At 39.8% G+C, this 13,719-nt stretch overlaps 1 protein-coding gene across 1 annotated transcript in view; it reads left to right on the top strand.

Annotated features, from left to right (window-relative positions):
• Positions 1–13,719, top strand: part of Frzb (frizzled-related protein) — a 35,427-nt gene that overhangs the window by 8,671 nt on the left and 13,037 nt on the right. The window contains exon 2 of the mRNA NM_011356.4: positions 184–231. Coding sequence (NP_035486.1) covers positions 184–231 — 48 coding nt within the window. The remainder of the gene's footprint in view (positions 1–183; positions 232–13,719) is intronic.

The raw sequence follows: 13,719 nt of genomic DNA, 5'->3' as shown, positions 1-13,719 counted from the left end.
AGAAAGGACCTCCTCCTTATTCAATCCCCAATGGTGGGGCAGCCTCACAGCCCTAATAAGGGACCATTTCCTGGAGACAACTGATTCTTCACCAAGTCTAGCTGTAATGGAATTACACTTTATAGATGACGTCCTGAGGTAGTCACTCTGTCATCATTCTTTCTTCATTCTGTTGCCTTCCAGATTTTCCTATGGATTCAAGTACTGGACACTGCAGAGGGGCAAGCAGCGGTGAGTGCACAGCTATTCCTGCCTTTCGTTTGTGGTGCAGATAATTTTTGATATGGTCTTCATACTTAAGTTTTATTTGCAGATACTTGTGTCCTGTTTTAAAAACAAACATAAAAAAATGAATTCTGCATTTATGCTGATTTTATTTTTTGTGTTATTATATTAAAGTCAACCTCTTGGGTTAAAGTTTGGTTTACAAAAAATGCTAATGAATACATAGATTCATGTAACCACAGCCTTTCAGGATACAGAATAATTCTGTCATCTCTTCCCATACTCCTCCATGTATAATCTTTTATAATCAGAAGTTTCACCTGCTTTTAAGCACTAGCTGTTCTCTGGCACTGTAATGTCCTGTAGGAATTGTCACATAGATGGAATCTAGGGATGTAGCTTCAGTGGTAGAGTATATAATCTTTCTATCTGCCAATCTATTTCCATACAGCCTGCAACCTGGAAGTGGGCACTATAGATCTGGCTCCAAGAGTACAGAATCTCCAGCTGCTCCTGTCTCTTGCAACCCATCCCTCTAGCTATCCCAAAGCAATGCTAATAGTAATAGCTATGCCAAGTAGCCTAAAACCCCCACAAAGGAGACCCTTCTCTCTGATTAGGGAACCTGTGGTGCTAAGAGACCAGGCAGATCCTGTTGGTTGGTTCATAACCACCCACTTCTTGGCCCCAGATGCAGTAGCCATCACCATAAATGAATTGCAGAATGGAAGAAATAATGTCCTAGCTTTCTATCAAGTGGGGTGCTCTAAGGAATTAAATAGTACTGGGGATCGAGAGAGAGAGAGACAGACAGACAGACAGACAGACAGACAGAGACACACAGAGAGAAGCTTGGGAAGTGATCTTGCATGCATGATTGCAAACTGCTAGACTCACCCCTGGCTGTGTGTTGATTTGACTAAACAATGTCCCACAGACTGAATAATTAACTATGGATTATGCATCACCTTAAGGGCCTGGGTTGAATCTGAACACTGTTGAGAGTACAGAAAAGCCCACAATCGTTGTGTGTTGGTAATACAAACCCAAAAAGTCACATATGTGTTTTTGTTTTGCCTTGAGACAAGGTTTCCTTTCCTAATCTTGCTGTTGTTTATGCTTGAGCATTCCCAAGTAACTGCTTCATGCCTTCTGCTCAGGCTACGTTCAGTGAGAGAGAAAGAATGGGTCTAATTATTCCATCTACCACACAGTAAACCTTTTAATAAAGTGCAAAAAAGAACAAAACCAAATGAGCTGGTGCAATTTTTCTTTTTTTAAGTACAGCCTTGTAAAGACCACACAGCAGGATATTTGATGTTAGCGTGTTCTAGATTCTGTGAGTCACTGCCACTTTTACATTTCTTTACAACGTGGCTTCTAGTCAGGGCTCTAACAATTGCAGATTAGTTTTGCCTGTTCTTGAATTTTGCATGAATAAATCCGCAGCTTTTCCTCTTTGTGCACAAGAGCTTTCTTTGCTCTTCTTTATACACGATACAGTTTTAGGTTTCATTGATAACACTGTCCATCACTAAACATACCAGGCACAGTTCTTCCTGCTATTACTAGATATTAGGATTGCTTCCTATTTCTGTTACTGTGTCTAAATGCGGCTCAGTTTCTACCTAGTTGTTTTCACTGATTTTGGTCAGTATGCTACAGTTTGTCCAGTACCTCATAAGTGAAAGGGAAGCGTATTTGTCAATTTATGAATAAGTTAGGAATAAAGATTTTCACAGAACTGGCCACATCCATTGAGTATTATCATTAGGTTGACAAGTATCTGACCTTAGGTACTGCCCATCAAAAGCAGCCCTAAAAACCACTTACCTTATTTATGTAAAAGGAACTGATTTAAAAATTATTAAGAATTTTTGAAGATGAAACCTTCATTTTAGTATCTAAATTCAAATTATACAGAATGCAGAGCGTGGGATGGGAGAGTATAAGTGGCGTCGGCAGCCATTGCCCTGATTAGCATTGTACACTCATTTCAATGGCCATAGCTGAGCCCAAGGTGCCACCACCGCATCGTGATTCCCAGTGCCTCACACCATCTTGCAACCCCTCACCCTGCTTCTGAGACAGGAAAAGGTACTCAAGAGTACCCCACCCACCCCCACAGCAGACTCCATGACAAAGCCGGTTTCCATCCTGCTAAGGCAGCTGGCCTGCAGATGCCCCATAAGGACCCATGGCCACCCACATCTTGCTTTCTAGAGTATGCTCATTCCTGATGCTTATTTAGAGTATCTTAAGTTCTGGTGATTCAATGAGAAACATCTTCGGTCACACAGAGTAGACATTCTTGGTGTCTGTGCTACTCTGAGGACCACTCCTTCTGTTGTATCTGTGTACAACAAACTAAAAAAGCTCACGAATTGTTCACTAATACAGTTGGTCAGTCAGAATTTCTTGTCATGTGTGTGTGTGTGAATTGTCAATTTTTTTCTGAAAGTTATGGTTACAGTTTCAGTGTGTCAGTAAGCAAAGGCATCAATAACAAACAATATACAGAAATGGGTCCATTTGGAGCAGGGCACGGTGGTGCACACCTTTAATTTCAGGTGTCTAGAGACAGAGACAGCGCTCTAGAGCCAGAGCCAAATGAAATCTCTGAGTTCAAGACCAGCCTGGTCTGCAGAGTGGGTTCCAGGAAACTCGGGGCTAAACAGAGAAACCTTGTCTCAAAAACAACAACAACAACAACAAAAAACCCAAACATACAAACACCCACAAACAACAACAACACCCCAAAACTAGCTCCACTTGGAAAACCTCGGAGTGTGTGGAGTGTTCCTGGAATCAGAGTTTCCTGTTCCCTTCCCTAAAAATGTTTTTCTGTTGGCTGGTATAATGGGGGCAAGGAGAACAAGAGAGAAATGAGAGTCGATTCTGTTTATGGGGGGAAACACGTTGACACAGTCACATGTTTCAGAAGTAGGAGTAGTTTGCTCACAGTCGGGATTTTATCCTTTAGAGAAAGGTCGCAGCTGAAAAGGCTCACGATAAAACAGGAAATGAGGAAGGCCCCAAACCATCATACCCGACATCCTGACCCCTTTCCAAAATGTCAAGCTGTTTGTGTCTGGAATTTGGGGAAGACATTCTTTCTCTCCAATTAGTTTCTTTGTTGCCTTAACACTTAACTTTTTTTTTTCTTCTTCTGTTTCAGAGATAATGACTCTGAACAGCGTCCAATTTGTGAGTGTATTTTACTGTCGTAAATCTACCATCATAAAATAAATAGATGTCCTGTATTACACCACATGGGGTGTAAATCACATCAAACCAACATAGAAAATTAGGAGGGATGTTTAACTCCTTCAGGGAAAGCGTATGGATTTTGTTCATTTGTGTTTTAGTTTAATTTTGTTTGTTTTTTTGAGGTAGGGTCTGTGCAACCTAGGCTGGCCTCGAACTCCTGACGCTTGTGAAGATGAGCACAGGCTTCTGATCCTGCTGCCTCCACTTCCCAAGCTCTGGCATGATAGCTGACGCCACCACACTTGGTTTAAGCACTGCTGGAGAGGAAGTCAGGCCTCCATGCATGCTACCAAGCACCCTAACAACCAAGCTACAGTCCCAGGCCAATGTGTTGGTCTTTGGAAATAAATCAAAAATAATTCTAGTTTTGCGTGTGTGATGACAACCAATTTATGAGCATTTACATTTAAAAAAAACACACATCTCCTCACCCCCACCCCCCAGGAGGCAACAGCTGACAAATTCTGATATACTGTGTGTACATGACCAAATGACTTCACGGGTCATTCCCAATATGAATATCAGCTTGTGTTAGCCTCTACTCTCCTTTCTTTTATCTCTCTTTCTAAAAATTGGATATCTTATTTATTTACATTTCAAATGTTATCCCCGTTCCTAATTTCCCCCCAGAAACCCCCTATCCTCTCCCCTCCCCCTGTTCCTCTAAGTCTCCTTTCTACAAACACTTGCTGACTTCAGAGACTAAGTTAACCAGTCACAACTAGGGGAAATTAGTACTTTTTGTGACTGTACTGCAGTTTACAATCATAGGTCTTTCCCCAACCTACCTGTCACACATGGGAGCTGCCACTTCAAACCAATTTTCTTTCTTTCCCATTCTTTTCCTTGAACTGTCAGCAAGATTGTCTTAGTGCTTCTGTGTCCCAGGCACTCCAAAGGATCTCATGCCTGGCCTCTTCTCTCTCTTCACGAGGGTTTCTTCCTCTTAGAATTCATCTGCCTACAGAGGTTCTTACTCATATCTCTGACTGGCCTTCTGTTCACTCTCTCAGGAAGAATGGCATATTTCTATTTCCTATCCACCTATCCTATTTATATTTCAAACATAATTGATTCAACAACAATAATAGTAACCTTTTTGTTTGTTTGGGGGTTTTTTTTTGTTTGTTTGTTTTTTTTTGTTTTTTGTTTTCAAGACAGGGTTTCTCTGTATAGCTCTGGCTGTCCTGGAACTCACTTTGTAGACCAGGCTGGCCTCGAACTCAGAAATCCGCCTGCCTCTGCCTCCCAAGTGCTTGGATTAAAGGTGTGCACTACTATGCCCGGCGAACAGTAACCTTTTAATAAAAAAACAAAAAACAAAAAAACCTTCCACCTTGAAGGATGTGGCGTCATCTCCTTCCCAGGCTCCCTGCAGGAGAGTGTCAGCGTTGGTTTAGTCCATTCATTCTCCCATTCCTCAAAAAAAAGTAATGGAAACTTGTTTCTCCCAGACCCACCACATATCAGGGCATGAGATAATGTGGTCACTGGACGGCCTTTCCTCATTCCTGTCCTTCTTGTATGGACTTGGTACTGAGCAGACATGACCCTGTCATGGCGGTGAGGTCTGTTTCATCCTTTCATTCTTTAACTTTAAGGACATTATAAAACAGTTGAAGGGAAAACAAAGTTGAATTGACTCATATTTTTGAGAATTTGAATGACTCTTAGAGCCAAAATCCTTGTGAAGAACCATTTATTTAAATATTTCCGAAAATCTAATCTTGAAGAAATAAATGGAATTTCCTCTTCTTAGTGACGCAACGTTAGTCCTTGCAATCTTAAGCAATTTCCTCTTACAGAGCACAAATCATTATGAACTGAGTCCTTTATTAACAATTCCAGGTTTGTTTTCATAGCTGAGTTTGACCCTATGCTACTTTTGTTTTTCAAAATTTTTTGTTACCTAGGCTCAGCAGTCAATTTCATAATGTTTTCCTCTAACTCAAAATAAAGATATATATATATATATATATCACTTCATTTTGTGGAAAAATGAGATGTTCTGTGAATTTCTAATTAATGGTATTTTCTAAGGTCTAGTTTACTTAGAGTAAAATGAACCAATGTCTAGTGTGTGCTGCCCTGAGTTTTGACATTGTCTGCACGCATGCAGCCATTACTGAGTCTGGGATTAAGAACATTGTTGTCTTAGAGATTTCCCATTCTAGACTAGCAGGGTTCTAATTTTCACTACTATAGATTAGAACCATTACATCTTCAGCTCTCTGCACACAGATCAACAGTTCAGATGTATCTTATGCCCTTGGCAGTTTTTGCTTCCTATAATGCTTGAGAGATTTACCTACTCAGTTGTGTTTCATTGTTTCCAATGTATAGCGCACCTTCAAATGGTATGATACCAGTAAAATTAGAAAATACTAGCCATTTAACTATTGCGCCCAGCTTGATGGAGTTACTGGTTTCTGATTCTGTAGAAACTGTTATCATAACACCCTCTCAAACTCTCTCCTCCCACTTCCTGTTTTATTACTGAGATCAGACAACTAGGATTCGGATGGATTTTGTTTTTAATGTCCTAGAAACAAGAAGACTCTAGAGATTTTTCCATCAAGTATTCTTTTGATGACTAGTAACATTAGGGTGAGGGGGTGTGCTTGGCCACCAGGGTAGACTCTCTGATGTCTTCCAGTCTCCTTGTTTCTAGAAGGCTAGTGGAAGTGCAAATTATTTCTAGGCCACTCTCGGTCAGAAAGCTGCCCTAACAAGTCTGACATCCGTCCTGATCCGTCCTGTTCTGTTTGGATGGTTTGTGACTGAGTTGAAGAGCCTGCATCTTCTACCCACTCCCCTAGAGCCACGTTCCACGGTGGCCATTCTCTTTCACAGGCAGGCTTTGCTCTGCCATGGTTCTGATTTTGTAATCTTAATCTCAAGCATTCCACTCTTCAGTAACTTACCCCCTTCTTCCTGATGATTCGTTCTGAAGCTGTAGCTGCTGGTTTTTCTTACTCCTTTGTCACTGTCTGTCCATCAGTTGTACTTACTATCTGTCCAGCCTCTGACTTCTTTATTTAAGTGAGATTTTACTGTTTCTGAGAATGGTTTCCTTGAAATTTTCTTCAATTCTTTTATTTCCCCCATCTCTCTTTTTTGGTCTCAAATTCTTTTTTTCTTCTTCTTCTTTTTTCTTTTTCTTTTCTTTTTTTTTTCTTTTCTTTTCTTTTTTTTTTTTTTTGGCTTTTAGACAGGGTTTCTCTGTGTAGCCTTGGCTGTCCTGGAACTCACTTTGTAGACCAGACTGGCCTCCAACTCAGAAATCTGCCTGCCTCTGCATCCTGAGTACTGGAATTAAAGGCGTGCACCACCACGCCCGGATTGGTCTCAAATTCTTAACAGATTCAACGGAGTGAATCACTCAAATTGGTGACACACGTCAGGAAAGAAACTTTATTGAAGAAGCAATTTGAGTGCAGGTTTTATCTACTACACAGATTGTCCTTAATTTAAAACATCAGTTTCATGTTTTCTCCTTGTTCCCCACAAGCTGTGTCCCTCATCTTCATGCTGCACAGCTGACAACATCATTCCATCTTTCAAGGAGAGAGTAAAAGCTGTTGAAGGGACGGCTCTCACACCCCCACCCCCAACCCCCATTCATCTTTCGGTCTCTGCCAATACCCCCTGCCCTTACCTCTTGTGTGGTGAACAAGTGTCTGGCTTTCAAAGCCCTGTTCTCCTTTTTTTTTTTTTTTTTTTTTCTTTCCAGGGCCCTGTTATCTCCTTGCCAATTAAATTCAATGGACCCTTTTATTTGTTAACTAACTTCAGCTGTGAGTGTCAAAGAGATTGCCCTCTTTCCCCCTTTGACTCCTGTTTTTCCAGCTTTTGGGACTCCATCCCCTCCTGTGTTTGCTCCCACGTCTCTTGATGATGCTTCTCCTCAGTTTCTCTTTCTTTTTTCTTTCTCTCTCTTTTTTCTTTTCTCTTTCTTCCTTCCTTCCTTCCCTTCTTTCTCCTTCCTCCTTCCTTTCCCCCACCCCACCTCTCTTTCTTTTCAAATTAGTGAGAAGTATTTCATGACTTGCTTATTGTAACTCACCTTTCTAGATTTAGGTTTTGCATTGCACACACATAATGTGATTCTTTTTCATATCACACACAGAGTTGCAGATTGTCTTCGTGTTGTTGTTTTGTACCTTCTGCCCTGGCAGTGTTGCCCATCAGGTGTCCTGTAGTCAAGGGACAGAGCCTAGAATGTGACATGCCAAGTAAATATTAGCACAGCAAATTAGTGGACATACCAGTGGCTGAAAGACTTCAGTAGATGTTCCATTTCCTTGTTCCACTTCATATCTAGGGAGGTGTGGCTGACCCAGGGGTATGAAGTAGAGAACACTGTCTTTTCTACAGCAGGAAGGCACAGTCATGGTGTGGTAGATATTTTTAGATGTCTAAAACTACTTAAGGAAAGAGTCACAAACACTATTTTGAGGCAGTTGAAGATATAGGAAGGCCAGAATTGAGGGTACAGGTCCTCACATTGTAGGAATTTATTTTGTGAGTCTTTAAAAGTTTGTTGTGGTTTCCTCCTAAGTGTTTTAGAGTAGAAGGGAGGAGACAAGTAGATTTTTTTTCCCACATCCTTTGACCACAAGTCCAAAGTATAGACTGGAGATACCTTCTTAGTAAAGTTAGATAAATATCTACTCAAAGGTAGACTCTTCCAAAGCCATAATTGGTTTATGGGGTGTTGACATCCAGTGAGGTTAATTATAGTCTTACAGCTGTGCATGAGATCAAAATGAGTTCAAACAAAGGTCAGGACGAGTTAGAAAGTTGTATCACACTTAAGCTTGGTCCCAGACAATGTTGTACTAAACAGCAATAACCCAGCCAGTAACAAATTTTATAATTGTATCAGTCCTTTGGAATTGTTTAGATCTTTTAAACCCATATAAAAATAATATTCTGTGTGTTTCTAATAAGTGAGGCTGCTGTCATGATCAAAGTGGCTTTTGCTCGCCAGAAGTCTCACTGTAGCCATAGTAGGCAGTGCATTGGTTCAAACACTGCTGAGTAACTTGGGGCATCTCAGTGCTGGGGATGGAATCCAGGGCCTTGCTTATGCTAGCTCCGCCTCTGCGCTCGCATCTCTGATTCTGAGGGGTGTTGGACATGTTTGGCTTTCTCGTTTGTATAAGAGTGATACACTCCTGCTCATAATAGCATAATCGACAATATTCCTAGCAGCTGGGCTGGAAGAGATGGATGAACAACTGAGAGAATATAAAGAGTAGCCTGAGGCAGAGACCTAGCCAAGGCCACTCACGGATGAGTGCTACTCTCTGTCTCACAGTTCAGGGTATTGTGTTTAATGCTGGACAGTGAAGGGAACAAACTTCTAACATCAAAACTTTTGAAGATTGTCTTAATTTGGGTTTTATTGCTGTGAAGGGACACCATGACCAGGACAACTTTTATAAAAGCACACTTTAATTGAGGCTGGCCTACAGGGTCAGAGGTTTAGTCCATTATCATCATGGCGGGAAACATGGCAACATGCAGGCAGACATGGTGCCGGAGGATACTGGGGGATTCTGATTCCACATTTCATGGAGCTTGAGCATAGGAAATCTCAAACCCATGTCTCCACACTGACACACTTCCTCCAACAAGGCCACACCTACCCCAAAAAGGCCACGTCTTCTAATAGTGCCACTTCTTATGACCAAGCATTCAAACACATGAATCTATGAGGGCCAGACCTATTCAAACCACTACAAAGACTTTCTTATCACTTCAGTTAGAAAAAGTAAAATTAGCACCTTTAATGAAAAGGTTCCTTCCACAAAATAAACCACCAAGGCAGCCTAAGTTTTATATGTATATATATATATATATACATATATATATATATACACATACACACACACATATATATATTATATATATATATATATAATATATATATATGAATTTTTATTCATATATCTATGAATACACTCTAACTGTCTTCAGACACACCAGAAGAGGGCATCAGATCTTATTACAGATGTTTGTGAGCTACCATGTAGTTGCTGGGAATTGAACTCAGGACTTCTGGAAGAGCAGTCAGTGCTCTTAACCTCTGAGCCATCTCTCCAGCCCCCTATAATTCTTTTATAAGATTTCACTCTTGATATGTAATGTTTTTATTCAAAGTCCAGTATTATATTTCATTTTGTCATCAAAGAACCCAAGACTTTAAGTTCTGGTCTCACCCGGAAGCTGGAAGGGGAAGAACACTAACAGTTACATCAGTAGGAATGGTAATCCTACTGGCTCAATAAAAAGTCCAAGAATAAAGAAATCAAACTGCTGATAGAAAAAAAATAAATGGTCACAGCTTTATTTATGGTGGTGGACACAAAAAATTTGCAAAAGATGATGCATGCAGGTTCTCTTTCCATGGCTTTTTCCCCCCTAGGCTTTGTGGACGTAAGTGTGAGTATGCACATGTGTGTGCATGAGTGTGTGTGTGAGTATGCGTTTGTGTGATTTAGGACAGAGATAATACTTTGGGTCTATTAATGTAAGGTATGAATACATTTGGATTAAATGATTTTAAGTAAGTGGAAGGAAATGATACACTTGTACTTGGTGGAGGTAAAATTCTACTTACACTGTTGATAATATATTGAACTATTAGTCAAATTAGAAAGGTATTTGCTTATACCAGAAGCTAAGAATTAGGGCAGAAAGGGTCATATTTTTATGCAGTGTGATAAAATTCCTTTTGTGACCAGTAAGAGTAATGAGTATGTTGCAGAGGAACAACTTCAGTCCCCAAGGACATATTTGCCTAGCTCATTAGATTTTAGGCAATCTCTGCAGAGGCAACTGTACATATCACTACGTAAATGTCCTCCTGAGATATTCCTAAGTCATTTTACAATGCAATTAAGAATAATCTCTGCCTTGTAAGTTTGATGTAATGCATTTGTTTACGCTTCAGGCAAAATTACAAACACTATCAAATTAGATTCAATTCAGTGACACTTGGTAGATAGTTTTTAACTGAATTTTTAATAATTAGAGCATAAGCAGTTTCTGAAGATTAGAAATGTATAACTAACTTATGAACATGTATTATTTTAACGTTATTTTTGCAATGCTGGGGACCAAATCCAAGACACTTTCCCAGCTTGTTAAACAGTCAAGTGCTCAGGTAAAATCTTAGTCCTTGCAGGCATCTTGGTGACACTCATGTACTTCTAAGTAGAGAAATAACAAATGTATTTTTATGAGGATAATTTGTAAATTCAAACTACAGCATTTTTAAAAATGATTTATTTATTTTATGTATGTGAGTACACTGTAGCTGTACAGATGGTTGTGAGCCTTGATGTGGTTGTTGGGAATTGAATTTTTAGGACCTCTGCTTCCTCCAGTCAACCCCACTCGCTCCAGTTGGCCCCACTTACTCTGGTCAACCCTGCTCGCTCAATCCCTGTTTGCTCCAGCCCAAAGATTTATTTATTATTATACATAAGTACACTTTAGCTGTCTTGTGACATACCAGAAGAGGGTGTCAGATCTCATTATGGGTGGTTGTGAGCATTTGAACTCAGGACCTTCAGAAGAGCAGTCTTACCTACTGAGCCATCTCGCCAGCCCATAGCATTTTTTTTCTTCAGAAATATTCTCACATTTAGGACACCTTTATAAAATGTACAATATTACAACATATTAGAAAAAATCAAACAGCTAACAAGGCAAGACCTAGATAACTTAATTTTCTTTAAAAGGTAATACAAACATTTTAATAATAGGGGTATTAATTTTGAAGTAGTTGTCTTTATAAAATCCAATTGTTCTGTGTGTGTTTTCTTTCTCTTTCTCTCTCTCTCTCTCTCTCTCTCTCTCTCTCTCTCTCTGTTTCTCTCCCCCTCTCTCCCTCCTTCTCTCTGTCTCTATCTGTCTGTCTGTCTGTCTCTCTCTCTCTCTCTCTCTCTCTGTGTGTGTGTGTGTGTGTGTGTGTGATATGTGATGTGATATGTGTGAGGGAGGGCAACCTTGGGGATTGTTTTTTTTTTTTTTTTTTTCTTTTCCTTCCACCTTTTTGTCAGTTCCAGGCATTGAACTCAGCCACTTTGCTTGCTGAGTCATCTTGTCAACTGTGGAGTAGTCCTCTTCAAAGTGTCCACAGACACTGATAATATCCATTGTTTACTGGACTGAGCTCCTACAGAAATCTGCTGAAAGTTACTTGCAGAGCAAAGAAAGGGCAATGCCATGTGCAGTGTTGAGACTTTCCCATCACCACCATGACAGGAACAATGACAACAGTGACTGATAGGAGAGATGCTTACATCTATGAAAGCTGGCAGGTAGGGTCCATCTAGCCTGTGAACTGCTGATGCTCATGTGCAAGTTCAATTAAAGTGAAATTAATTTTGATTAGAAAATATAAGGGCTGGCAAGATGGTGTATCAGGCAAAGACTCCAGCTGCCAGGTCTTATGACTTGAGTTTGATCCCAGGCCCTACCTAGTAGAAAGAGACTCCTGCAAGTTTTCCTTTGACCTACATTCACAAACTGTGGCATGTGTGCACTCCTACAATACACATATGCACACATAAATGCACTTAGAACAAATACATATGTAATTAAGAATGTAAAATGTGGGACTGGAGAGATGGCTCCACACTAAGAGATGTTTTTCCGGAGGACCCAGGATTGATTTTTTTTCTGCATCTACACAGCAGCTCCCAACCATTTGTAATTTCGGCTCCAGAGAATCCAGTGCCTCCAAAAGCATTGTGCAGATGTGGTGCACAGACAGACAGATATGCAGGCAAAATACCCATGCATATAAATTAATATAATAGCAAACGGTCAACACAGAAGTTTGCTTTAGTTGGTCCCCATACTAACGTAAGACAATTTTTAAACAGAACAACAACAAGAAATTAGCTTGCTTTCTCTAATTCCTATGCTCCATGTCACCATATGGAAAACACTCATTACTTTTTAGGGGAGCCTTCTCAGGGGGACTAACGAAGAAACCTTTACTAATCAAATATCATCTAAGGAAATTGTGTTCTTTCTTTTTATATAGACTTTGCTGGCAGTTCACAATGCTTACCATGTGTGTGTGTGTGTGTGTGTGTGTGTGTGTGTGTGTGTGTGTATGTGTCTTATTTTCAGAAGTTTAGTCCACTATTGTCATCCAGGAGGCATGGCAGCATACAGGGAGGCTATGGTGCTGGAAAAAGAATTGAGAGTTCTACATCATGATCTGAAGGCACCCAGGATGAAACTGTGAGCCACTCTGGGCATAGCTTGAACATACAAGACTTCAAAGCCCTCCTCTACAGTGGCACATTCCTCCAATAAGGCCACACCTACTCCAATAAGGTCACACTTTCTAATGGTGCTGCTCCCTATGGCCAAGCATTCAAACACCTGAGTCTTAGGGGGCCACTTATATTCAAACTGCCAGATGAGCAGATATATTATAACTGAGGTACATCTCCAACTCCAGTTTCTCAGCTAAGTAATTTTGGAAGTATAGTGTTTCCATAGAAGTTTTAAAAAATACACTCTTGAAGATGTCAACTTGTCTACAAATGAAAGATTTTGAGATAATCAGAGATTTTATGACATACACCTCTACTAGGTAAAGTGTGTTCAGGGCACCACTCACAAATACCTTTTACCATTTATTTTCACTATTAAAAAATTTTTAAAATTAGCATCACTTTCCCCTTCTCTTTTCTCCCTCCAACCCCTCTCATATACTTATATAATATACTTATATACTTCCTTTATTCTTTCTCAAATTCATGGCCTCTTTTTCTTTAATTGTTGTCATATATATATATGTATATATATGTATATATGTGTATATATATGTATATATATATGTATATGTATATATAAAACATATAACATCACACATACATATATTCCTAGATACAGAACTACAGTCTATATAATGTCTCTTATATGCATATTATTTCAGTGCTAACAATTTGCAGATATTTTTATATATGGGATTTATGTTTACAAAAGACAAAGTTTGTCTCCAACAAGCACAGATATACCATTTTGTGTGATGGCAGCTGTTTTACCAGTGGAAGGGGCTCCTTGGCTTAAAGCACTTCTAGTTTATCTCCTGGAGTGGCTTTCTGATCCAGGAACTAATAAGTGGAGAAATGCCGTGTAATTTATAAATGTATATATACAGCAAGTGGTCTTCCACAGGGCCGCACT

This window comes from Mus musculus, chromosome 2 (genome assembly GCF_000001635.26).
Source record: "Mus musculus strain C57BL/6J chromosome 2, GRCm38.p6 C57BL/6J".
Taxonomy (NCBI): Eukaryota; Metazoa; Chordata; class Mammalia; order Rodentia; family Muridae; genus Mus; species Mus musculus.
The sequence above is the reverse complement of the archived record's forward strand: the minus strand, read 5'-3'. Positions and strand labels throughout refer to the sequence as shown.